The following is a 27,552-nucleotide window of genomic DNA, read 5'->3' on the forward strand; positions in this document are numbered from 1 at the left end:
CCAATTCAGACAGCCAGCATCTATAACCATACCAACCCTAACACCAAATGGCCAGGTGTGGCTGAGTTCTTGCTACTGGTAAAAACATGAATGGAAGTGATATGTACAAATTCACTTTTTTATGAGAAAAAGTGGGGCTGGGGTTGTGGTTCAGTGGTAGAGCGCTTGCCTAGCATGTGTGAGGCACTGGGTTCAATTCTCAGCACCACATATAAATAAATGAATAAAAATAAAGGTCTATCAACATTTAAAAATTATTAAAAAAAAAAAAAAAAAAAAAAAAAAAGAAATAAAGAAGCAATGTGTGTTCCTTCCTCTTTCCTTTTCCCCACTTCCCGAGAGATGGAGATACTGGAGCAGAAGCCCAAGCACTAGGGATGGACAGGGAAAGCAAAGCCAATAGCTCCAATCCTTGAATGAGTTCCTAGAACACAGACTACCCTGGACTTCCCCCACTTTTGGACCATTATGTCAAGAAGAGAGACATGCCCATCTTGTCTGAGTCACTGTATTTTGGGGCTGTTTTGTTATAGCAACTTAGCCTGAAACCTAATACAGTAGCCTTTGCTCAAAAGATGAAGTCCTGGCATCCCCCTGCGTGGTCTCCATGGGCAAACATCTGATTCACTGATGGTAATGGGAATCCAGGACTCTTGTAGGAAAAATGTTTGCTTCCTGAAAACAAAGGCAACCCAGAGGACAGCAGAGCTGAGAAAGGAAATAAGACAGAGCAGAAAAACAGAGACAGGGTCCTAATGACATTTTTTTATTTGCTTTTTTATTTGGGGGATTAAACCTAGGGCCTTGTGCATGCTAAGTGTACCACTGAGCTACACCCCTAAGCCTCTTGTTTTCCAGTACTAGGGACTGAACCCAAGGCCCTCTGCCATTGAGTAATATTCCCAGCCCTTTTTATTTTTAGAGACAGGGTCTCACTAAGTTGCCTAGGCTGGTGTTGAACTTGTGATCTCCTGGCTCAGTCTCCCAAGTTGCTGGGATTATAGGCGTGCACTACCAGTCTTGGTTCCACTAACATCTTTTTTTTTTTTTTTGCGGGTGGGTGGTGCTGGGGATTGAATTCAGGAGTGTTTTACTACTGAGCTGTATCCTCAGCCCTTTTTGTTTTTCATTTTTAGATAGGAGACCCTATCTTTAAGTTATCAAGGATGAGAGCCTTGATAAATTGCTGAGGCTAACCTCTAACTTAGGATCCGCCTTCCTTAGCCTCCTGAATTGCTGGGATCACTTGGTTTCCACTGACATCTTTAAGTCCTCTGATTCGACTCTACTTCTAAATTTTTTGCCAATATAGAACTTCTTTTTAATGCCCCTTTGGTGTAAGCCAATGCAAACTGAGTTTAGTATATTATAGCCAAAAGACGCCTGATAGAGTCAAATCATATGAAAATAAGCTGGGAGAATACAATGAGTTTAAAAAAAAAAAATCTTCCTCAACCAAATCAGCAATCTCAGGCATACTTTCTGGAGCTATGCTTCTTTTTCTGGTCTGTGTCTGCCAGTAATCACACTAATGTCCACAAAAACCCAGGTACCCTGAGGCAGGGACCTGGTTACCTTTCTCTGTGCATCACCCACCCACAACTTCAGAGAACCTGACATGATGAGATTCTCAGTAAAACATTTTTGGATCATGCATCTAAACTGAACAGGCAAAGACAGATTCCTACCTGATCCCTGAACTGGAGCTTCCAAGACAGAAAGATAAAGGCATTTTGGAAAAGTTTTCCTTTTTTTCAATAAAAGCTGAAAAAAGGAATTTTCTGTTCAACACTCTGCTGATGAGCAGAAAATCAAATTGTGGCCAATTGTGCTGGTACACACCTGTAACCCCAGTGACTTGGGAGGCTGAGGCAGGAGGATCTCAAGTTCAAAGCCAGCCTAAGCAGCTTAGTGAGACCCTGTCTCAAAATAAAAAATAAAAAGGACTGAGGATGTGGCTCAGTGGTTAAGTGCCTCTTGGCTCAATCCCTGTTGCCAAAAGAAAAAAATACATATCAAATTGTGCAAAGCACTCTAGTCTTAGGTAATCAGGATCTGAGAATGATGGGGAATAACTTGGGATACAAACATTCTGGGGACTGTTTGTTAAAAAGCCCAATCAATAACAGAGATGGAGACATGGGTAGATATGTGATGAACACACCTGAGTTTGAAAAACAAAGAGAGTACAGGTTTGCTCTATACCGTACACAAAAGTCCAGCCAGGAGTTAGCATTGCTACCTGGGTAGACTAGAAAGACTTGCATTAACTAACTCCTGACAATACCACACTAAATCAACAACAGTCTGGCAACCATCCCAAGGGGACAGTCCCCAAAAACTGGCTAAAATATTTCTTTAAGCTTCACAATTATACCAGTTTCCAGCCTACCAAATAAGAACCCTCCCCACACTTGGCACATAAGAACCCCATATTGCTGGGAATGATGTCTGTAGCTGTAAACTCCTGGTCTTTCCTTCAGTGTCCTTTGTAGGCTCCTCCTCTTCTCCCAACCTCTGAGCAGTGGAGGTCCAGTCCTTGGACCTCTTCTTTAAGCTCTCTCCATGTGAGACCTCCATGTTTGGAGCTTTAACTAACCAAAGATGCATACACTAACATCTCCCAAATTTAAATCTCAAGCAGGATATCCACCCTGATCTCCAGACTCACCCATTCATCTCTATCTGGACATCAAATAGGCATTAGCAAGTTAACATGTCCAAAGTTAAACTCCCTCTCTTTTCCTCCCCAAACCTGCCTCATCTGTTGATGGCAACTCCATCCTTCCAGGTGTTTGAACAAATGACTTGGAATTCATCCTTGACTCCGCTCTCACTTATCTTTTTCATCAGCAAATTCTTTCAACTCCACCTTCTCCCCATCTTTACCCTGATCCATGACACCTTGCCCGGGGGACTATAGAAGTCCCCTGGCTTGAGTCCCTGCTCCTGCTTTGCCACAGAGCAACAAGAAGGAATCTAAGAAAACATAAGTAAAGTGAGGTCATACCACTGCTCAAACATACTAATGGCTCCCATCTCACTCTGAACAAAAGCAGAAAATAATCAAGTGATCTGGTCTCTATAATTTTGGTTTCAACTTCTGCTACTTTTCCCCTTGCTCATCCTTTCCAGCCCTGGTGCTGGTCCTCCAGAGTGCCCATGTGTGCTTCCACATCTGCGTTTTTGCATGTGCTATTCCCTCTGCTTGGAGTGTCTTCCCCCAGATATCTCCCTCCCTTCCTTCCTTTGGGTCTTAACTCAAAAGTCAGCTCCTCAGTGAGGGTGCACTAGTTAAGCCTGCAATACTCCCCCACCCAGCATTCCTCGGGTCATTTTTCTCAACTTGTCATGTGACTTTCCTCATTTGTCTATTGCCTTCCTCCACTTCAAACACATGTTCTGTGAGGGCAAGGACTGCTGTAGTTTGTTCACTGCTGTATCCTCAGAGTGAAGATTAGTACTGGACTCAGTAAGTGCTCAGGAAGTACTAGTCAAATGAACAAACACAGGACTGGAGCTTACCCTTTGGCCCCGAGGTCATTCAGTGCTAAGGTAGCCTTCCAAGCAGAGCTTTGCCCATCAGCTTAATGACATTTGTTTGTCAAATTTGTACCCCTTGCAGACTTTAATCGATGTCAGAACAACAGAACAACAGTGACAGGGCTGGCAGAAAATTCTAGGTGTTGGAATTACTGTGGGATCCTCTTTCCATTTCTGTCATTTATCCACAGTCTGGTTTCTTTCAAGCATGGTCTTATAAATGTGAGCTTCTGTTCAATGATGGTTCTCACACCCCTGAGCTTCTGCTTGGGGAGGCACACGCTGTCTCCTGATTCTTAAGTCAGCAGAAGCAATGGATAAAGGCTGCCTTCCCTCCAGTCAATTGGGTGGGTCACAGGGTAGGGCAGAGGAGCAGGCAGATGCACTGAGACTAGGCAGGCCCAGGGAAAGTAGGGGTGGACAGGGGAGGTGGAGCCAACATACTCGCCCATGTAGCCCTTGGAGGTGGAGTGGAAGGAGGCAAGTTCCACGTTGCTGGAATACTCAGGCCCCATCTCGTAAAGCACCTTCTTAAAGGAGTGGAATCGGCAATCCGGCGAGTATACATTGTCCTGGTACACCTGCAGGAAAGGACACCACAAGGACAGTTACTGCAAGTTCTTTTGAGAGACCTAAGCCTATGAAGGCTGCTGCCAAGTGTAGCCAACACATCAGAGCACAAGGAGAAGGGTCATGTATGCTGAGGGATAACCCTCAGGTTGTGTGTTATGAGGCCCAGACCTGAAAAGACCAGCCAGCCCAACCTCTACTGCCACTTTCAGGAATGAACCAGAATACGCTTTGAAGGAACCTTCCAGAACAAGCCAGGAGAACAGGCCTCAGGTTAGACACTGACCTTAAGATAGCTCAGGAGTTCACTTGATTTCTCCCGCATTCATTCCCACCCAATCTCCAGACTTCCTTTTAACTTCTCAGACCAGTGATCATACCAAGAACTCCCATATTCCCAAGAAAATTTTCTTCCAAAAGCACGATGTTAACCTTCCTTTAACAATATGAATAATGAGCAGTTAATGTTCTGCCTGTTTAAGCAGTTACTCTGTTTGGTTTCCTTCACAACACTTAACCCAGTTTGGAATTGTTTTTTCTCTCTACTTTTTGTTGCCAAGGCAGCACCCATACCCATTTTGCTCCTCCCAGTCTCCACAGTCTAGTACTCACAGCCTGCAAGTTGAGGGTTAAATTTAATTTAACCTTTTTTATTTATTTATTTTGATACTGGGGATTGAACCCAGGAGCACATAACCACTGAGCCACAGTCACAGCCCTTTTTATATTTTATTTAGAGACGGGGTCTCACTAAGTTGCTTAGAGCCTGACTAAGTTGCTGAGGCTGGCTTTTGAACTCTTGATTCTCCTGCCTCAGCCTCCTAAACCACTAGGATTACAGATGTGAGCCACCATGCTCAGTTTAAATTTAACTCTTGAGATTAAATTCCCACACCCATTTTGGAATCATGGAAATGGAAGCTTTCTGGACACCCTAAGGGTCAGTGGGAGTGTTAGGCTCCATCTTCAACATGCCAGGCACCAACCTCTTCCTCCTTATCCTCCCAGACCCAGAGGGGAAGCTGTGTTCCGGCTCATAAGGAAAACCATGGATCTCTCTGCTGTCCCTTCTTTCCTTTAAAAATGAAAGTTTTAGGTCCCTCTATGATTAATAATAACAATGGCAACAGTTTGGTGGGTAAGCTGTGTATATGCATGGGAGTGAGGTGGGGAATGCCAAGAACCAAAGAAAGGAAGATAGAAGCTACAACTAACCAGAAACCATGCAGAAATGAAGATGAAATGAAAATGGAATTGATGGGTCCTCAATTTCTTCCTTGCAAGGCAGAAAAAGAATGGGCAGGCATCAGCTACAGAACTGGAGTTCAAGAAGCAAAAGTTATAGGGTTAATTAAGATCCCCTCTTCAGGTTGTTGAGAGAGTTAACAAGATGGTAGATATGGAAATACAAGGAGGCACAGAACTGCAGCTTTATGGAGTGGGCATCAGTCATTTCTGCCAAGGGGCACATATTCTCTAAGTCCCATGATTTGTCTTCAAGGAATGACTCTCCCGGTTTTCATTTGGGGGTTTGCAGAAGACAGGGCAAGGGAGGGATTCCACATCTGCCCCTTGCTCTAGGCTAGGCCAATTTGCATATTACAACCCACAGGCCAAAGTGACTGATTTGGCAACTGTAGTGTGACCCAAGCTGTGGACCAATGAAGTGAAACTCTGAGACTTTTGCTGGAACTACCAGAATAAAAAGCTCTCTTTCGAGGCTGGAACGATAACAGGCCTATGTATGAGGCCAACACAGAGAGATGAAAGGAGAGAGAATATGGAAGATATGGCTTGAGTCCCTGGATCTAGTCACACATCTGTGACCCTACTTTCTTTTCCTTATTTTTTATTTTTTTAAGTTTAAATGATTTGTGTTAAATTTCCGAAATTTATAACTAACTAGTGTCCAAACCAATACAGGAATAATTTAGGTCACAAACTCATAGGCTGTTAGAATGAACACTGTTGATCAGAATCACTTCTCTAAGACCTAGAAAGTTCTCTCTGGCTAAAAAATATTCATGCCTGGATCCCACCCTAGAAGAGAAAGCTCACCCCCACCCCTCTCTGAGAGGGCAGCTGGGACTGCTCTTACCTCATCAGCCAGGAGAAAGAGCTTCTCTTCCCAGGCAAAGTGAATCACATCTTCTATGCACTTTCTGCTTTGTACCTGGCCTATAAAATCCCCAAGAAAACCAAAATGTAGGTTGTAATGCTGTTTAAATTGTCCCCAGGTCAGAATCCCACCCAGAATCACTCAGGTGTCCTGTGTTGCCTCAAGACCCCAAGAGATCACCCTTCTAGTGGCTGTCCATTATGGTGCACTTCACCTCCAGGGATGTCCAGAGGGTTGGCCCCTGTCTGACTCACTGCAACCACTTATGGAGGGAGTAGTGTTTGACACTCAGTTTCTTGTTATGAGTGTGGGGTGTGTGTGCATGCAATGTTTATTTGTCTGTTCTGGAGCACAGGAAGATAGGGAAGTATCATGAAATACAGGAAAATAAAAATGAAAGTTAAAGCTATCAGTTTACTTCCTGCACCCTCACATGCACAAATGATGGAGAGAATTACACTGATGTAGTAATTAGGTAAGAGTTAGCAGAGCAAAATTGGGGGTGCTTACAACCTCTGTAAACACCTTCTCCCCAGAAAGGCACACAAAAGCTTCACAAGGCAGAGATATTCTGGCTCATCACTGTCCTCAAAGTCGGCACTCAGCAGGTGTTCAACAAATATTTGCAGAATAAATGCTAAATGAATGAGTCTGGGCAACAGCTTTGATATCTCCTGTCAGCTGCTTCTGAAAAGCTAGAATTGCTAAAGACCATGATAATGAGCACTCTACAGTTTTCCCTGGCTCAGTCGCCCCTCCTTTAGGACTTGACTCCAAACTAACAAAGAAAACAATCACCATCCATTTTAGAAAAATGAGTGCAAACAAAAGACAACAACCCAGCAGGTCACAGGAAATGCCACAGGTGGGAAAAGGAACAAAAACAAAAAGGTAAAAATGAGACCCTTCCCCAGTATTTTCTGAGACCTACTTTAAGGGTGCACTGGAAATGTCTGAGGTGCTCACAATATCATCTTGAGATGATCACTATAATCACTATAATCAGGCTTGTCAATCTTTAAAAAGGTCATATTTCTTTACTATATGTATGTACATATCTATGTGTATTATATAAGTATGAACTATATATATATAAGTATAAACATATATATGTTTGTGTACATATATGCATAAACATATGGACATGTACTATATGTGTACACATATGTATTTTAATGCAGAAAAGTATGCATAATGTTATTTATTTGTTAAAAATAAAATACCTATATTCTTGTCTATGCAAGAATACAAAAAAAGGCCTGGAAAAAAATGTATATACATTTATCTTGAAAAAGCATGGTATGATTCAGCCACAATTTCTGCCTTAAACTATCTAAGCAATAAACTAATTTCTTTATTAGGGGACTGTCTTTTCTCCTGCCAACCAAGTGCCTACTGGGCTTCATATCAAGCAAGCACAAGGCTCTGGGATTCCAGAAGGGTGGCAGGTCTTGGTTTCTATAAGGAAACAGCCATTCTCACAGACAGAGAGGTGGTGGCTACCTCAAGGGCAGAACCTGCCTGCAAACCCTCTGGGTCTTTCCCTCTCATATCTTTGATTCCACAACTGTATCCTGTTGGAATGTAAGCAAGGATTTGAGCACCAGAATGTGCAAAAACATGTTCATTAAATGTTAAATGGAACACAAAGAGAAACTGAGGAAGGACCAGAATCTCAAAAGCCTTCAACCTGGTAGAGAAAATGAGATCCAATGGATGCAAATAATTCCACTGATGCACATGATGCGAACTTGAGGATAGGACATAACTTATGTCTCTCCAGTAAACGGGACACAGCAGTCACTTAGAGCATGCCAACTGAACCACTGAAGGGACAAACTCATGAACAGTGGTAGAGAAGGAAAGTCTTAGATGACTTTCAAAGGATCAGGGCATAATTGTGTCCAGCTGGGAGAGACAGGATTATAGGCCTCAAAGGCTAGAGAAGGGCTCCCAAGTGCCTCTCACCAGAGTCTGGCCAGAAGGAATTTCCCATGGTGACAGGAATATCTGTTGCTTTGTCTTCTGAGCACCCTTCACTTCTTTGAGTAACAGATCATGAGTGTCCCATGGAGACCTCCAGTATGGGGACATGAACAGAGACCCAGACAAGAGTTTTAGTAACTGATTCAGGAAAGGGCAGGTGACCCAACCTGGGCCACTAAGAATCTGCCCTAAAACTTTTGGTAAAACTAGGGAGAAGCTGTCCAATAAGGTTGCTCAGCTGATGGGCAATGGCTGGAGCTGCTGAAGGTCCCTCCAAGGATGGACTCTCCCTGAGAAGGAATCCAATCCAGAGAAAAACGGAGCTGAGAAATGGACTGAGGTTCTTCTGACAATGACACTGGTTCAGGTGTACTACTTTACCCCAGACTTAACAGACCCACAATCTAATTCCTTCAGTCTTCAGTTGGATTTCTATTCTGAAACCAAAATAGCCCTGGCTTAATACTCCAGTCCATTTTGATGTCTCTTACCTAAATGGCCACAGTGTGTGGTCAAGTCAAGATACCTGGTTACCCCAGGTGAGTTTCTACTTTCTATAATCTCACTTCTAATATCTGACTGATTTTTGAACATGGCCTCAGACCACAAAACCAGAGTCTGCCACTCATAAAATTACTCTATAAAAATATTTATATTAATGCACATTCACACAATCCCTTTACTTAGAATAGGAAAGTCTCTGGTGCCATTATTTCTTTCCAGACAGCTAAATGAAAAGATTTATGTAAATATCTGGCCAAGAAAGTACTGATTCTAATGTAGACTAGGAATACAGTCCTTCCTAAGATGTTGTAGGACTTCTATTCCAAGTGTGGTCTTGGGACCACTAGAAGCGTCTGTCACCCTGGTAGCTTGTTAGAAATGAAATACTCAAGCTACAACCCAGTCCAATTACATGAAAGTCTCCAGGAGCAGGGCCCACAATCTATATTTAACAAGCTATAGTTTGAGAATCACAATTCTAAGAAAGTGGTTCTCATTTGCTGCACTGAACATTGATGCCTGGGCCTCATGCTCAGAGGATCTGGGGTACAGACTTTGAAATTTTTTTCAAAGCTCCCTTTGTGATTCTAATGTGCAGTCTAATTGGGAACCCAGCTCTGTCAGTTTCCTATTCCACCATGGTTAGAATCTTTATCCCTCCCCACAAGGCACTGAGGTAAATAAACCAGTGTTAACACCAGCTGCACCCATTTTCTGTATTCAGGAATTCAAGTGGTGCTTTCAGCTGATTGAAGCATCATTTGATGTTCCCGAGAAGCAGATTCCACAATCAACTTCAACACACTTTGGCCCCAACCCAATTTCTCTCAACAAAGGAAGAGAGAGGAGTCCTTGTTCTCTGCATCCAAATAGCATTAGAGCATATAAAGCCAGCAACCCAGAAAGATCAAAACAGGCAGGACTGTGTATTTTCTTTTTTTCTTTTAAAGAAAAATATGCAAAATTGGGGGTGTTTTTCAACTTCTAAAAACAGCCTCTTTTTGTTTTTTGGTTTGTTTGCTTTTGTTTTTAATATGGCATTTCCTCCTCAGGCCTCAAGGTGCATAGCAATGCTGTATCAAAGAAAACCAAAAATGCATACACCAGCATTCTGAAAACCAGTTCAGAACATAAGTGGGAGTGAAGGTAAAATGAAGCCTTGGAATAATGATGATGGATGGTGAGTGAATAACCTCAAGGAGGTGAGTCTTCACAAACACATGGAGAACAGGAAGAAAAAAACTGGTCTTAATAATAATACACAACCCTGCCCAAGAAAATGCCTGCATTTGCTCACCTCCTAAGGCAGCCTGAGGCAAATTATATGGCTTTATGTTAGCAAACCTGGAATTGGATTGGGAAACTGAGTGCAGAGAGGATCTTGAATTATTTCTTAACTCTTCAGTATGGAAATCTCCAGTGTAGCAGTCACCCCCACCCCTAAGAAACTGTCAAGGAAGTTAAGTGCAGACCTGTGGGGTTCCCAGGGTTGATGATGCAGAGCACCTTGGGGTCACAGTGGTCTTTGGCCTCCTGCACTGCTCGCCGAAGCTCGTTCACATTCAGGGCCCAGCAGTTCTCCTCATCCAGGTAGTAGTTTACCTGGATGGCGTCGAGCTCAGAGATGACTGCCGAGTAGAGGGGATACTGTGGGATGGGGATCATCACGCCGGTCCGTGACTTGCCGCCCCCAGAGACCAGGATCTTCAGGATTGTCTACAACCAAAAAGTCACATAGAGAGGTTCCTTGCCATTCCCCATCCTTAGAGAGCTGATGAGCAGACAAACTGGATAAGTCCCAGCCCCAGTCTTTCACAGTGGCCCCACTGTCTGTTTCCAGTGCAACCCCATCCAAGTTGCTTCACTTCCCCTGAGTCTGTTTCCTTAGTTACAAAATGAGGGTTGCTATAGGAGTAAGCAAAATAGAATGTTTCAAAGTTCTTAGTACAATGCATGGCATACAGTTAAAGACTTCAGAGCTGGGGGTATGGCTCAGTAGTAGAGCACTTGCCTAGTATGTATGAGGCCCTGGGTTCAAAGCCCTGGGGTCAAGCCTCAGCACCACCAAAAAAGAAGAGGATAAAAAAAAATAAAAAAGAAAAAAGAAAAAAAAAAAAAAAAACTTCAAAACTTATGAGTATGTTTAGTACTTCTAAAACTGACCCCAAACTGACCCTCTCTCAGAATTATTCTGACTCCACCCCTGAAACTAATTTAGAATCTGTGGTAATAATGAGAGCCCCCAACAGGGGCTGTTGAAATAGAATAAAATACCCATCTTCTGCCACCAGGTGGCCTCCAACCTGTTTTCAAAGCTGAGCAGGGTACATGATTGCAGGATTCCTGAGAAACCAGGCCGTGGGAATTCAGTGGGGTGTTGGTGGAGGTGGCAATAATTCACTCACTGAATAAGCCAAAACCATCTGTGGGGAGAGTCTCCACCTTATGCATGGCATAGGTCCTTTTTTGCTGCAAGAATGCCTCCTCTCCTCCAGGATCTCTGCCAATACTGGGCTTCTCTGGGAATGGAAAGGGGCCATGGCAGCAGAAGATAAGGGAAGATACTGTGGTTGGGGGTTGGAGTTTCAATATCAGAATCCCAGATGTCACAAGAACTGATTCAAAGCAGGCAGAACACTTAATGTCTCTGGACCTGTTTCCTTATGGCTCCAGGTATCCAGCACTTATTTGAAAGGTTTTGAGAAAGGAATAAAACATTCAACAAACATCAAAAACAAGAGCCCTTGAGGTCAAGAGACTAAGATAGCCCTGATAAGAAAAAGGGTGAGATAGCATCCTGTTCCTCAACAGGGAGAATGGGTGAGTTGACAGCACTAGAGTCAAGACAGGGCCTGGAGGAAGAGGCTAAGCAAGAGTCCAGGGCTGGGGGTAGCTCAGTGTAGGGCATTTGCCTGGCAGAGCAAGACCCTGGGTTAGAGCCCAGAACCACACACACACACAAAAGGAAGGTGACCAGTCCTTCAAGTCCAGAATTTTGGACTCCTCCAGCCCAGAATTTTGATACCATCGCCCCACTGCCCTGACCCCAACCCATGGCTGACTCCCCAATCTCTCTCACCTCCTAAATGTTTCCTCACATCAACTAGGCTTCTCCCAGCCAAGGCTTAAATTTAGGAATATTTATTGAATTATTGGTCCTTCCTGCTTCAATAGGTTGTTCTTAGAACAGTGACCTAAATTCTCTGGGTAGCCTCTCTCCCCCTGAACTTAGCCATCATGTCTCCCCAGGTCATATTTCTGGTAACTGTCCCTTGCTGTGCTGCATCCCCCCAGACTCCATCTCCAAACACTGAGCCAACTGCCAGCTCAAGGCCTCTGCACACATTCACCTTCAGCTCAGAACACATACCTTCTCTGCCTCCCCAGTTCACCCCTGTGTATCCTGTCTTCCCTGGAGAAGCCTTCCTGACCCTGTCACATGAGGCCAGAGTCCCTGCTGCTCCCTCCTACAGTACTTTGTCCTTCTCTTCACTGTAGAAGAGAAACTGAAAACTTGTGATATGACTTTTATTTATAAGAGATTAATACTGGTCTGCTCCAGCACGAGTGTATAGACAGAGGCCACATGATATGTTTGTCTCCCCAAGGTCTTTCCAGCATCTGGCTCCGTGCCTGGCACAGGAGGACACCAGTCGGTGTCGAGTGGTGAAAAGGCCAACAGGCACCCTCAAGTGCCCCACGGCTCCTCTTTAGCTGAAAGAACCTATTGGTATGTACCCTGGAAGGAAACTGAGGCTGCAGTTGTACCCAGGCTCATAAAGACTAAAAGTGGCAAAGACTGTAATTTACCTTGACAGGGGGACCAAAGAGTGGCCTACCCAACCTACCAGGCCTGTTCCTTGCTAACCAATTCAAACACTTGGCCCTAACATGCTGTTCTTTATGTGGATAACACTGGGTAAAAATGAGCTACCCTCACACATACAGAAATGCCGTCGCTCGCTCCAGTGGTCAGGTAAATGTTGTCTGGGTCTGCAGGCACACCGCCATCCCTCCGGGTGATGTAGGCAGCCACATCTTCTCGGATGCAGTTGACACCCTGGCTAGCACTGTAAGACCCTGTAAGACAGCAAGCAAGATGGCAACTAGAGGGATGTCTGGCTCCACAGAATCAGTGTGACAGCCATATAATTAATAAACTGCGAGGAGGAATGGTTGGAGGGGTCGTCTCAGCTGGGAGCCAACTCCTACTGTTCTAGGCTCTGGAATTATGGTAAGCTGCTTAACCACTTACCTGGACTTGCAGCATCCATCCACCCATCCTTCCATTCATCCATTCATCACTCAACATTTACTGAATATCTACTATATGTTATTATTCCAGGCCCTGGCTCCTAACCAGTTAAACTGTGCCCATACCTCTTTAACCCACCCTCCTGGGTTTTATACATGTTCTATGTGTAAAAATAGCCATTAGATCTGGCATTTTCGCTGGGTGCAGTGGTGCATGCCTGTAATCTCAGCGGGTTGTAAGACTGAGGCAGGAGGATTGTGAGTTTGAAGACAGCCTTAGCAACTTAGCAAGGGCCTAAGCAACTCAGTGAGAACTTTTCTCTAAATAAAATACAAAATCAGGCTGGGGTGGTTCAGTGGTTGAGTCTCCCTGAGTTCAGTCCCTGGTACCCACCCCAAAAGTATCTTCTATGCTTTTATGACAGTTGCCTACACATGGATTCATATAACTTGACAGAATGGGTCAACACTTACATGCTTCAAAACAGCCCAGAGCCCTGACCAGCACCAATCACAGATCCCTGGGACTACTGGCCACACTCCCTGATTCCACTCCATGTCAAGAATATCCCTAGGCTTTCATTTAGAATCCAAAGTCAGATATTGCTTACATTGTTCATTTATTTATTTTTATGTGGTACTGATAATCAAATCCAGTGCCTCACACATGCTAGGCAAGCGCTTTGCCACTGAGTCACAATCCCAGCCCAACATTAAGTTTAAAACCAGGATAAACTAACTGATGGTGCTGGAAGTGAGAACAGTGGTAACTACTCCAGGTGTGAGGGGTTCTGACTAGAAAGGAGTAGAAAAGAGCCTTTCGAGTCTCTGATCTGGGTGGGGAACTACAAAGGTGTGTATATATGTAAAAATTATTCAAACTGAACATTACTATTGGTGCCTTTTACTAACTGCTCATTATAGCTCTACACAAGAGGGGTTTTGTGTGTGTGTGTGTGTGGTATGCCAGGACAGAATCCAGGGCCTCACACATGATAGGCATGTGCTCTATCACTGAGCTACATCTCTAGTCCTAGATTTTTTTAAAATCAGGTCATTATGGTTTTTAAAAGAAGTTGGAAATCTGTACTTCCATAAACACAATCTCTTTGGAAGAAGATACAAACTGGTGAGGTGAATTTCCTAAGTGCACAAGGGCACTGAAGGTCATAAGTGGGAGGTGGGTTTTTCATTGTGTATGTGTATACCCCTTTTGAATTTCATACCATATTCAAAGAAAACCAGCTTAGTCTCTGTATAACTACTGCAAGACCACCCACCAGGAGGCAGGATGGGGCTCTGGCAAGTAGCAGCTTCTCTGGAGCTGCAGCATATATCAGCCCAGTCCTGGCACCCAAGAGGAACACAATTAAATGCTCTGAGAGAGCACCAGCTCTTGCTCTGCCTCAGACTCTATGCGGCACTGGGCTCACCTTTTCCCCTCTGACTAGATATAAAATGAGGAGGCTGAACCAATACGTAAGATGCTAAGTGACAAACATTAACATGCATCATGGTGATGAGGGCAGGAGCCTGTTTACGTTATTTGAGTATTCTAATACATTTGAAGTATTTTATAAAATAAAAAGGTGTATATGAATTTTGATGTTAGTGAACCCTTTATTTCCTGAGTAACTTTGATATTTCTGAGCTACCATACTCAGACACCTTCCAGCGCTCCCTCTTTCCCTCTGTTTTCTTTCAATTCCGCCCCTACCCTCCCCACTTCCCGCCGCCCCAACCTTCCATTCCATGGGCCTGGCCATCCCACACCAGTCAGGTATCTCCTTCTTCCTATCTCTAAGCCCAGCTGCTTCCTTGAATTCTCAGAGCCTCACTCATTGGCAAGCTCTGTTTCTGCTGGCCACAGACCTTCCACCCTTCCAAGGAGGCTCCTGGGTTTCTTTCTCGTCTTTAGATCTTCTGTTATTCTCCAAACCACACTGATCCTTCAAGGTTCATTGCTAGTCTGCCCTAAAATCCCATCCCACTCCCTGCCTATCTCCTGAATTGGAATTTCTCCAGTTGTTTTATACCAGAGAAGTCCTGCATCTCCCCTAGAACACCTAGCCCACTGCTAGAACCCATCCTGTCAACGCTCTGCTTAGGACTCACTGCCCTGAATAATGGCCAATCTACTTTCACAGTCTATAAACGAGCACCATCGCCACTGCCAAACTCCCCACCTCAGCAAATACTGCCATACCTAGACCCCTTCACTAGATCACACTCTGTTCCCAAACCTCAGGGTCTTTATACATGCTGTTCCCTGTGTCTGGTTAGCATCTGTGAGTTATCTTTCACTCATCTTCCACATGAGTTTGAATGCCACTTTCTCTTTTCAAGCCTTCCCTCTACATTAGAATCCCTTGATATAATCCTACAGCTCTCTGCCCTTTCTCCAATAAGTCATGAAAACTGGGAATTACATATTCATATGATTGATTGACTTTTTAGGTACTGGTGACTGAACCTAGGTGTGCTCTACCATTAAGCTAAATCCCCAGCCCTTTTTATTTTGGTATAGGGTCTAAGTTGCCCAGGTTAGCCTTGAACTTGAGATCCTACTGCTTCCAGCCTCCCCAGTTGCTGGGAATACAGGTGTGCGCCACTGTGCCTGGCTCAAATGAATTATTTTTTAAAGTATGTTTTTCCCAAATCTGATAGTGAGCCTCATGAGCACAGAAACTCCACCTGCCTTATTCACCACTGTCACTCAGTATCTGGAACACTGCCTGGTAATGGTTTGTGCTCAGGGAGAGGCTGAACAAAGGCACATAGATTCCCCCCTCCTCCAGATGGTATGCTAGGTTTTAACCTCCATTCTACTTAACCCGTTTATAGGAACACTTACATTTATTACATAGATTAGAAAATTTGGGACTTAATGGGTTAATACCCAGACACAATCTAAGAACTGAATTACTTGTCAAATTGACAATAAGCCCTAGTTTAAAAAAAAAAAAAAAGGAGAGGTCTTACTATGTTGCCTAGACAACTCCTAGGCTCAAAGGATCCTCTTGCCTCAAGTTCCCAAGAACTGAGACTGCAGGAGCATGCTACCACACCCAGTTCCAGATAGAAATAATTTTAAAGGGCATGATAAAAGTATGTCCTGGGTGAACTTCAAGATCTCATGTAATAAATAACTGTCCCCACTTGGGTCAGGGTGGCCCTGGAAAAACAGTGACATGTTCCATTTCCTTTTATATCTATGGGCAGGAAACTGTTCAGGCTGCACAAGGCTTAGTTGACAGGGAGTGATACCTTCACAGCCCTGTCACATCACAGTGCCAGTCCCCCTGTGATAGGCAGGGCCTGGTAGAGCCCCTAAGAAGGGGCTTCAGCATACACATAAACCTCCCTCATAAGCCTAGGTGAGGACAAAGTCCTTCTTAGCTCAAGAATGAGGAGAGAGGCTCAGGTATACCTTGTTCTGTGTTCACAAGCTCCCAGGACAGAACTCAGTACAGGTCACAAAAACCTCAAAGGTCAACTGGTCTCTTTTAACACCCCAAGATGGGGCTTCCACAGACACAGTCTCCCAACCCTACTCCCGACCCCCAGCTCTGGCTGACACAGTTACAAAAATCTATTGATGAAGTTTAGTACTCCAGAACAAGGATCTCCTCCTTCTTCCCCTAACATTCACATCATACACATCAGGCATTCTGCCTTGCTTCACCTCTCCTCTGGGGTTTCCACAGTTTTTCTTTTCTTTGTTTATTTTTTTGGGTACAGGGGTGCTCTACCACTGAGTTACATCTCCAGGTATTTTTATTTTATTTTATTTTAATTTTGAGATAGGGTATCACTAAATTGCCCAGCTGGCATCAAGCTTGTGATCCTCCTGCCTTAGTCTCCCATGTAGCTGGAATTACAGGTGTGCACCATGGCACCTAATGGCCACAGGGGTCTTTGAGGAAGCACCTTTGTCCTCTGGGCTGGGCAGAGTGTGCAGGAGGAAGAGGAGCCAGTGGATGAGTCTCTGGACTACAGGCTCTTTCTGCCAGCCTGTGGTTTAGGCTCTGGCCCATAAGGCACTGGCCCACATCCCATCTAGGTTGACAGGCAGGGAAGTAAGGGGTACTAGCTCTTTCCTGAGAGGGACACCACAAGGACCTTGCCCAGACTCAGAGAAGGCTGGTGGAGTGATTGCAGTCAGGAGGGTAATAACAAGGCCTTCAATTTAGGGATAAAATGGAAAAAAGGTAAGGGAAGAGATGGAGAGGCTGATCCCAGCAGGGGTGATCTGTGGTTGAGAAAGCCACAAAAATCTCCTCTTAGCTCCACATCTCAGAACATTAGGGCACACTTCCTAAGAAAGCTTCAAAAACAACTGGTTTCCTCAAGGCAAGGGAAGCTGAATTCCCCGTGTACGTGTTGAGAGAAGGAAATAAATAGAAGCAAGAGGGGAATGAGAGGAACAAAGAGTCAGAGGCCCAGAGGCTGGAAATCCATCTCAGCAGGGGATGTAGAGAGAATATCATTTTCACATATACAGAGGCCAAATTCCAGGACCTCCTGCAATGGAGCCCCCTGGTGCCTGGTATTCTCTGAGGAGGAAGACAGTTGGACATGGGCTCTTAACAAAGAGGGGAGTAAAGACTAGGGTGACAGCAACACAGTGAAAAGGGAGGGGTAAGGGGCACTGTCAGACTAAAGGAAGTCACAAAACAGGGGACCAGAGGGATCGCAGGGTGCTTCCCTTTCCTAGCAACTGGCAGTCACCTTCCAAAAGATACAGGGAGGGACGTCTCTGGCTGGGGGCCACAGAGAGCAGGAATGCTGAGCAAAGCCGGGCACTGCATTTCCATTTAGCCTGCTGATCAATGCGTCAAACCTTCTGCTCTTGCAGAAGAAAGGCCCAGCTGTTAAAGTTGGCTCCTAGGTGTGAAACCCAAATCCAGCAAAATACAGGCACTTGCACCTGAATTTGCACCCCCAAGACAGCATTTATACCATCAATTTAGTAACAAGGGCTAAGAGTACAAATGGGGAGAACACTGTTGTTCTGCATGCACACTACATGTCAGCCATCTCACACATTCACACTCACATGCATAATCCTTCATTCATTTCATACCCCACTCCTCCAGGACCTAAGGAGTTGAGGCCTCACCCAGGCTGTTCCCGCCACAAGCCTGTAGGATGCGCCGAGCTCGCTTCTTAGCATCTTCTGGGAAGCTGGGGCTGTCCAACAGGTTTGGGTAGGTACACAGTGCCATCACCTAGGAGAACAAGGGTGCAGGCTAAGCTCCCAGCACCCCTATCCCAGAGCCCCAGGAGAGGCACAGAGGAGCCGGGCAGGGGATGCTGGGAAGATGACAACTTCAAGGGACAAGCCTCTCTGTGAGGGCTCAGTCAACTCTCAGTGAGAGTTTGGGAGTGGGGAGAAGGGAGGACACTGGATTCTGCAACAGAAGGGACATGCTGACAGCCAGGAGGCACCATGACTTGGATTTGGGGGTCCAAGAAGGAACTGCTGGAAGAGCTGAGGCAAAGAGTGAGGCTGCTTCAAAGCCCCTGGCCTCAACTTGCCCATAATTAGTACAGTGGCATACAAGGTCACAAGAGCCAGGGGTCTCCTGAGCAGGGGACCAAGACTGGGCAGGCAGGTGAAGCCCCATTGACAGGATCAGGGGTGCAAGACCCCCTTGGCATGTTAAGCCTGAGCTCCCTTCCACACCTAGCCCTCTTCCCTGGGCCTCCTCCCTTCACCCGCTTTCCTTGACATCTAAAAACAGGACAGTTTTCTCATCTCTGTAACAGAAAAATCAGCCTGAACTCATAAATTAAACAGAAAAATCAGCCTGAACTCATAAATTAAGAGGATTAAGCAAGGACAGGTGTGCAAAAGCACAGTAAACCCCAGCTCACGGGGCAAGTCTAAGCTGGCAGCTTAGGAGCTGAGCCAGGTGCACTAAGGCAGGGATCTGACACCAGCAGGTGACTTCCTGGCTTCTTAGAGCTGGGCTTTTCTTCCTTTACACAATGGGCAGTGACCTGGCCTGCCCTTCTCCCAGGGGCACTTCTAAAGATCAGAGGAGATACACAAAGACTGGAGGTAGCTAGCGCCCTGTAGGAGAGGCTGGGCCTGCTGTGGCCAGTGGCAGGGTTGGATTTGGGGACGCAACTGCCAAGCCAGTAAAGGTTAAGTCCTGCTTTAGATCCTGTTTATGACCTAAGTTATAGGCGTTATGTGGGGAACCTCTGCTGAGAAGCTACTTTTGGCCCTCCCCTCCAAAATCCATGCTTCTAGGACAATCAGGGACCTTTGCCTTTCTCCTGCCTGCATTTCTCTGGCAGAGCAACTGTGTGGACTGCTCCCTTTCCCATTTGGTCAGAGCCATTTCCCCATCCTGGGCCCAGTTGGGGACTCTGATATCCATGGGCAGCTGGTACACTCTGAGGGTCAGCAGCAGTGGCCATAGGACGTTTCTCAGACCCGTGCCATCCTTGTTCTCTTCCCCATTACACTCTGTCAAATCCCTCAGGGGCTGCAGGCTGGGACCCCCTCCTCACAACAGCCCTCTGCTCCAAAGAGCAGGTCACGCTTGCTCCTCCTTTGTGCCACCCTTGTAGTCAGAGACACAGGTAGGGAAAAGGGAACTGGGGTGCCCAACACTTGACTTCCTTGCCTGCCCCAGATTGTGAAACTAACCACACAAAAACTATATTTTGGTCCCAAATAGGCTCAGTCCTTGCCCCATAGAAAACTTTCCACAGCTGGGTCTCCCACCTCTGTTCAGGTTGCCCTGTGCATTCTCCCACCCTGATTTCCCCCTTTCCAGTCCACCAATCCCACAACTGGCCTATGTGATATGCTTGTGGTGGTGTCTCAAACTGAAACTTTCAAACCCGCCTCCTCTTAGAGCCCTTAGAAGTGAGCTGCCTCACATCGAAGGCAGCCAGGAGAGCAGCCAGTGACAATGGCAGCCATGGCCTACACTTTCCTGCTGGGCTAGAGGGAAGCATTTGCACTCATCACCTCACCAAGGCCTCCAGCAGTCCCGTGACACCAGCCAGGTGACTTCCCAGCTTCTTGGAATCCAGCTTTTCTTCTTCTACACAATGGGCAGTGCCCTGGCCTGCCCTCCTCCCAGGGGCACTTATGAAGATCACAGGAGATACATGAAGGCTGGAGGCAGCCAGCACCATGCAGAAGAGGCTGGATCTGCTGTGGTCAGTGGCAGGGCTGGATTTGGAGAAGAGACTACCAGCCAGCAAAGTGATTTTCACTTTACTGTGGAAAAGCTCTAGTGATTTCCACTTGCCCAAAGTCACCTAGTTGGTAAGTTGCAGAATCAATACTCAAATGGGGGATGTCTCACTCTGGAGGTCACATCTTCACCCTCACACACCACCTCTCTGCCCAGCTACTGCATAACCCACAGATGCCCTCACCAACCAGGCTCCTACCTCAGCATCCAGGATCAAGCACTATGGATGAGTCTTCCTGGAAGTTTCTTATATCAGAGTAACCCCAAAATAGGTTTAGGAATTTTTGACAACCTTGGAAGGAGAGGAACTACGGTAGAGAACAGGGGCATCAGAGAGTTGAAGGGGCTGCTACTTCAGTGGCACCTGAGAGATTCTGTGCCTTACTGTGTCCTAAGAGGGCTGGATGGACAAGGAGATGGTGGCTGTTTCTACAAGTCCATGCTGGCCCCTCCCAGCCTCCAGTTCCCTAATCTCCCATGGGTTGACTCACCTGTCGGAGGAAGGTGATTGGCTGCTGGCCCATAGCCTGAGCATCCCCAATGTTCGCTCGGATGACCTCAGTGAATGGTTTTTTGATACCCTGAGCAGAAAGAAGGCAACAGGTGGTTAAAGATTCTCAGACCCTGGATTCCTGAGGCCAAGCAGTGTTCCCACAGGATATTTATAAGCAGTCCTATTTTCAGCCTTACCAAGTATCAGGCATGGTGCCAAGCCCTTGACACACCTGGTTTCATTTAACCTACACAACAACCACATAAGGAAGAACTAGCATTAATCTTATTTTATAGATAAGGAAATTAGGCTCCAAAAGGTTAAGGAACTGACAAACAACAGTACAGGGATTTGAACCCAAGATCATTCTTTGAGTGTGTATATTACTGGGGATTGAACCCAGGGTGTCATGCATGCTACAAAAGCATTCTTCCACTGAGCTTCATTCCTAGCCCTTATTTATTTTTTATTTTGAGACACGGTCTCACTAAGTTGTCCAAGTTGGCTCAAACTTGTGATTCTCCTAACTTAGTCTCCAAAGTAACTGAGATTACAAGTGTGTGCCACTATGTCACCAAGATCATATTTAACCACTATGCTCCAGTGCCTCCCACTTTCTGGAAAGGCAGGAAGAGCTTTCCTAGGTGGCTCAGGCATCCTGAGATGCTGCAGGTCTATGGCCTGATTCATCTCACAGGGATATCTAAAAGGTGGCTCTGGGGGAAATGTGGTAGAAGGGAGGTAGGGGTTAGCAGCAGAACATGCCAAATGTCAGAGACAGAGAAAGGATCCTCCACTCCCCTGCACCCTGTGCCCAACTGCAACTCCATATCAACAGCTTACTAACCAGGGACACTGAGGACACCATCACCCCCAGAACACACTCATCAGCAAGGAACACTTAGGGTTATTCTCTTGCAATGCTGCCTTGGCAGAATGTAGAATATGGGCTAATTTTCACATTTTTAAAAAAAGCAGCAGGAATGAAAGATTGATTGAAGAACAAAATTGAGGCCAACCACTGCCTGAGCAATGTGCTTCTCACAGAAAAGAGATCAAAGAGAGAAGAACTCAGAGATACTTAGGTGTCACTGGGAAGGGGATTGAAAGATACCTCAGCTGCTGCAAAGGTGAAAAAGCAGTCTGACATAGAAGATTGTGGACACGTGGGAATTCTGCATGGCTCCTTGCTCAATCTAGAATTAGCTACTGGGAGAAATACAATCAACTACAGGCTCAAGGACCTCCCAGGGCAGCTGAAAGGATAATCTGAGGTAAACAGTAGGAAAGCACTTTGCAGAGTATACACATTATCATCTTATAAAGTTGGTCCAGGAACAAGACCATAAGGGTCAGGGTAGAAGAAGAAGGGTCAAGTAAGGAAGTGGCAGTATTGAAAGGTGGTTGGGGTGAGTAGGCCTGTCCATGTTCCCATTTCCAGTTGACCATAAGGTACCCCAAATACAAACTTTAAAGATACAATCCTATGATTTTGACACTTACTTTTTCCCTCCATTTCACACAATGCTTAAATATGAGCAAATTTAGAAAACCACTTTTTAAAAATCAGTAATACAGCCAGGTGGTAGCCTATAATCCCAGTCACAGGAGGCTGAGGCAGGAGAATTTCAAGTTCCAGGCTGGCCTCAGCAACTTAGCAAGACCCTGTCTCAAAATAAAAAATGTTGGGGGTATAAGCTCAGTGGTAAGGCACCCCTGTTTCAATTCCCAGTACCAAAGTAAATAAATAAAAATAAAAATTACCCTGAGTAAAAACCACTGAGTATGAGACCAAAGCAGCTACTGCCAAACAAATTTTCCTGGCTTAACTTGCCATTCCGAAACGAGAAGGCATGGTGGGCTAAGGAGGGCAACCCAGATATGGTCTTGGATCTTCATAAATGAGGTCCAGTCTCTAAAAGCTATGTATCTGAGGGAAAAGGAGAACTTTTAAGTCTCTTGTGCCCCTCCCACTGAGTTCTTCAGGACTGGCCAAAACTGGTGTCCTAAGACACCAAGAAGCTGCCAATGTGTCTGAGGAGCCAAGGCAGGTGGCAGCACCACCCACTGTACCAGGATGAGACTTCAGCAAAAGCAGCCTGGTGGAGAGACTCAGGCTGTGGGCATGTGGCCCCAGGGCTTGGCCCTTTGGCAGGAGCCAAGTAACTACTCAAGTCACTATGTGCAAAAGGGCAGAACCATCCAACCACTTGGCACTGGGCCCTCAGTCACCACAGTCCCTAGGCTGAACACAGGTGATTTCTGTGGTGTGGGCACAGCCCATTCTTTGTTAAGGAATAAATCCGTCATAGTTGAGGGCTAGGCACCAACACACAGCTGCAAGACCTGGGCCCTAGGCCAGCCCAATACAGGAAGAGAATAACGTCTGGAACAGAGCCCTGGATGTTCCTTTCCTGTACCCTCCCGTTGGCACTGTCAGCCAATTCAGGGCCTGGCGACATGGAGGCTGGGAACATTGAGCATCTCTTTTCTTGGGTCTTGGTGCCCACAGACCCTGGATGCTTTACCATGATGGATGAGATGGGAGACAGGAAATTGGCTTCCTTGAATAGACCAGGGGATCGGTCTACTACCCAGTCATGAACAACCACACAGAGAGGACTGTTCTGGGCAGACTCCTGCATCTGGGCACACAAGGCCTACATGAGTTGGGAAGTAGCAGGGAGCACCAAGCAGGTTCCTGCCTATAGTGACTCACTTAGGCCTGGGTAAATATACCCAATGGTGACATCACTGCAGCCCAGGGCCAGGTCAGAGGGACTAACAAGCATGTAATACCCTGGTTTCCTCCTGAAATATTCTAGAGCCCTCCTATCTAATCCACCTGCACACCCAGAGCCTTCCTGTCTAATCCACCTGTATAACCCACCCCGTGTACCCTGCATCCCACCCAGAACTGCCTCCCTATGTGGCACTGAGGGAAGGACCTATGTAGGTAGGGTTCTATCCTTACCACTTTGGTTCAGGTAAGGCTCAGGAGTTAGGTTCCCAGGGTCTGAGGGAACAGCATATTACAGTAGGGAGAAGAAAAAGAGATTTATCATTGTCCTTTGCAGCTCATCAGCCCAGCACCACTGAGAGTCAATAGGCTGATTCTATGAGGCTCAAGGTCCAGCAAAGGAAATAATCAACAAAATGAAAAGGCAACCTACAGAATAGGAATATTTGCAAACCATATATCGGATAAAGGGTTAATACCCAAAATATGTAAGAAACCCCAACTCAACAGCAAATAAATAAATTTGATTAAAAAATGGACAAATGAGTCAGAATATTTTTTCAAAGACATAAAAATGGCTAACAGGTATATGAAAAAGGTATTCAACATCATTAATGAAATGCAAATCAAAACTACAATGAGAGATCAATTCATGCCTGTTAGGATGGCTATTATTAAAAAGAGAAAAGATAAGTAATGGTGACGGTAGAGAAAAGATGAGCCTCATATATTGATGGTGGGAATATAAACTGCAATCATCATGGAAAACTATATGGGGGGTCCTCAATAAGTAAAAAAAAAATAGAACTACTACATGATGTAGCAATCCTGCTTTGGGGTATATAGCGAAAAGAAATGAACTCAGTATCTTGAAGAGATGTGCGCTCTCATATTGACTACAGCATTGTTCTCAATAGTCAAGATATGAAATCAACCTAAGTATCTGTCAACAAAAGAATGCAAAAAGAAAATACGGACAGCTACTCTCCAAAGAACCGAACTTTTGTTCAACAAATACCCCTAACATAGCAAGGAAGAAGAGGCAAACAAATACTTATGAATCACCCATGCCACAGTGACAGGAAGTGAAGAATAAGAAGTGGATACAGGGAAGGAGTACAGTGGGTAGAAGAAAGGCCATGCCAGGCCCCAGAAGCCTTTCGTGTAAAGGCCCCTTGCCTCCACCCCAATCAGAACCCACAGGTGCATTTCAGAGGAAGCCAAAGCTCAGCACAAAGTCCCCTACATGAAAAGACAAGTGAAGATGGAAGAAACTGGAGTTGGTCACTGTCCTTGCCTATGATTGAGAGATTAGGTGAGAGTTCCAAGGGCCAAGTTTCCTAAAAACTAAAGCAGGGAAAGCTGGAGTAGGTCCCTGAACTCTGTGGACTTGTGGGACAACTATAGAACCAAGATTTGCAAGGCAGAAGCAGGGATAAAACCCAATTTCAAACAGGGCCATTCATGACAGCAAGTCTAGAAAAAGCAAGCCCCACAGAGTGTGTTCCCAGATCCAGAGGGATTCAGGAGGTAGGACAGCCAAGAGGGACCCTCAGCACTTTTTTTGTGAGGGTGGGTACTGAGGATTGAATCCAGGGGCTCTAGCACTGACCACTGAACTACACCCCAAGTCCTTTAAATTTTGAGATGAGGTCTCACTAAATTGCACAGGCTGGCCTCAAACTTATGATCCTCTGCCTCTGCCTCAAAGATGCTGAGATTACAGGTGTGCACTACCATACTCAGCTGACCCTCTACACTTCCTATTTCTAAGAAACTCTCATTAGTTTGGGAATGGTCTTTTTTCTTTTCCTTTTGGATATGGGGTCTCCATCTCAGCCTCCCCAGTAGCTGGGAGGCTTAAGCCACTCTAGGCTGAGAACAGAGACTTAACAATTCTAAATGGCATTATCACTAACTCTACAAACTAGTTTTTAGATAAAAATCAATTGACTTCATTTTGCAGAAGGGTAAACTGAGGCCAATATGCTCTAAATGACTTCCCTAAGGCCTATAGCACCTAAAGACAGAGCCTGGGACATAGGTCCTTATAACCTGGGCAGGGGGGCAGCTGGAAGTTTCATCTTGTTGGAAGCCTACAGTACAATTTTTCTTATTTTGTTTGAAAATTATTCAATTTTCTTATTTTAAAGTAGCTTCTAAACTCTATGGACAATGACTGGCGAGATTTTACCACATCCAAGGTTACCAATCTTAGTTCTTAGCTAACTACAGCCATGTGTTACAGCACCCTGTTTTTATCCATGTTTAAATGCAACACTGGCTGATGTTAACAATAGCAATCAGTCTTCTCTATTTCTGAATGTTTTGCCCTAACCATGTGTACTTTTTTTTTTTTTTTTTTTTTTAACAGTACTGGGGATTGTATCCAGGGAAGCTCTACAATTGAGCTATATCCTCAGCCCTTTTTATTTTTCATTTTGAGACAGGGTCTCCCAAAATTGCCCAGGCTGGCCTCAAACTTGTGATTCTATTGCCTCAGCCTCTTGAGTCACTGGGATTACAGGTGTGGTCACCACACTCAGCTTTTTTTTGTTGTTTTTTGAGATGAGTCTCACTATGTTGCCCAGGCTGGCCTCAAAATCCTGGGCCCAAGTGATTCTCCTGCCTCAGCCTCCCAACTAGCTAAACTATATATAGAAGCACACTACTGTGCCCTGTTTGTGTGTACTTTTACTGTTGGAAAAAGGAACATCATTCCTCTGTCTCCACTTGTGCCAACCCCCAACCACCGCCCCCATAAAGCAAAGGAAAAAAGAGTAGGTTGAGGAACTGTCAGATCTTTTTCAAAACTCCTATTAATTGCAGCTTATTTTTAAGTGCTGATCCCAAATGAAGAACAGGATCTGAAAAGTTAAGCCAGGTTTGCTGCCCTGGAGTTGCTGTCAGGAAGAAAACAGGGCCTCCCTGAGAGTAAACAGCCTGGGCTAGAGGAGAATGGCCCCTTTCACACCCTTTAGCCACCTCCCCACTTCCTTCAAGCTCTCCTGTCAGAGAAGCAAAAAATCCTGCCAGCCACCCCAAAGTCAAACACCAGAGCCATGTGTCTAGCCAAATAGCCTGTACTGTTTGCAGAGCACCTGGTGAAACAATCCATAGGTAGCACAAAAGTCCTGGTACCAACGAGGGGTCATCTCAGATTCTCCCAGGACACTTTTAGAAGTACAAAACAGGGTAGGGAAACCCTAAGCCAGCCAGGTTACTTCTCTCCTTTTATCAATTAGGGAAACTGAGGTCCAAAGAGGATATACGCTTTACTCCAAGTCACCCTGATTCCTATAAATCCTGGCCCATCCCATTTCTTACCAAATCAAACCCCATAAAATATTAGTCCAACTTTGATCACTATAGTTCAAAACAGAAGTAGAAAAACCAAAGCTGTGCAAAGTCAAGGGAAGCCAAAAAAATAAATCCAACAAATGACTAGCAAAAACATGGCTCTCTCAGAAGGGGCAATGTTTAAACTGGCACAGTGAAGAGGGCTATCACCTGAGAACAAAAGTTTCTTTCTTTTGGTACTGGGGATTGAACCCTGGGATACTTTAACACTGAGCTACATCCCCAGACCTTTTTACTGTTTATTTTGAGACAGGATCTCTCTAATATTCTGAGGTCCTTGATAAGTGGCTGAGGTTGGTCTCAAACTTGGGATCCTTCTGCTTCAGCCTCCCAAATTTCTAGGATTACAGGCATGCATCACTGTATTGGGCAACAAAAGGTCTAAGTAAGACTATGATGGCTAGGCTGGGGCTATATCTCTAGTACCTACAGCTAGGCAACTGAAAAACTTGATGAAGCAAGAAGAGAACAAAAAGGAACAAGTTTGAACGAAAGCACCAGATAATGTAGATGAACAGAAAGACCTTCTCAACTAACTCAGAGGTAAGACATGAGGCTATGAAGCATCTGCCTCCAAAATTAGAGAAGATCTCTGGCCCAATAACCAAGAAATTTGCCCACCTACAGTCATTGAGCTACATCCCTGCCAGAAACCCTTCCTGGCTCCCTACGACCTAGCAAAAAGCACCCGAGAATCCCAGCACACAGACTCCAAGGACCTTTTCCCTCTGCCAGACAGAGCTCAACTAAGAGTACCAAA

General features: G+C 45.3%; 1 protein-coding gene across 3 annotated transcripts in view; it reads right to left on the reverse strand.

The window, feature by feature from the left end:
* Gpt2 (glutamic--pyruvic transaminase 2) overlaps positions 1-27,552 on the reverse strand; it is a 37,319-nt gene that overhangs the window by 7,447 nt on the left and 2,320 nt on the right. For all 3 annotated transcript variants that reach the window (XM_047528454.1, XM_047528453.1, XM_047528455.1), the window contains 6 exons: positions 20,691-20,780; positions 18,099-18,207; positions 12,669-12,802; positions 10,195-10,438; positions 6,212-6,291; positions 3,988-4,124 (listed from right to left, as the gene is read on the reverse strand). In XM_047528454.1, the coding sequence (XP_047384410.1) occupies positions 3,988-4,124; positions 6,212-6,291; positions 10,195-10,438; positions 12,669-12,802; positions 18,099-18,207; positions 20,691-20,780 (794 nt within the window). The remainder of the gene's footprint in view (positions 1-3,987; positions 4,125-6,211; positions 6,292-10,194; positions 10,439-12,668; positions 12,803-18,098; positions 18,208-20,690; positions 20,781-27,552) is intronic.

The sequence above is a fragment of the Sciurus carolinensis genome, chromosome 16 (genome assembly GCF_902686445.1).
Source record: "Sciurus carolinensis chromosome 16, mSciCar1.2, whole genome shotgun sequence".
NCBI lineage: Eukaryota > Metazoa > Chordata > Mammalia > Rodentia > Sciuridae > Sciurus > Sciurus carolinensis.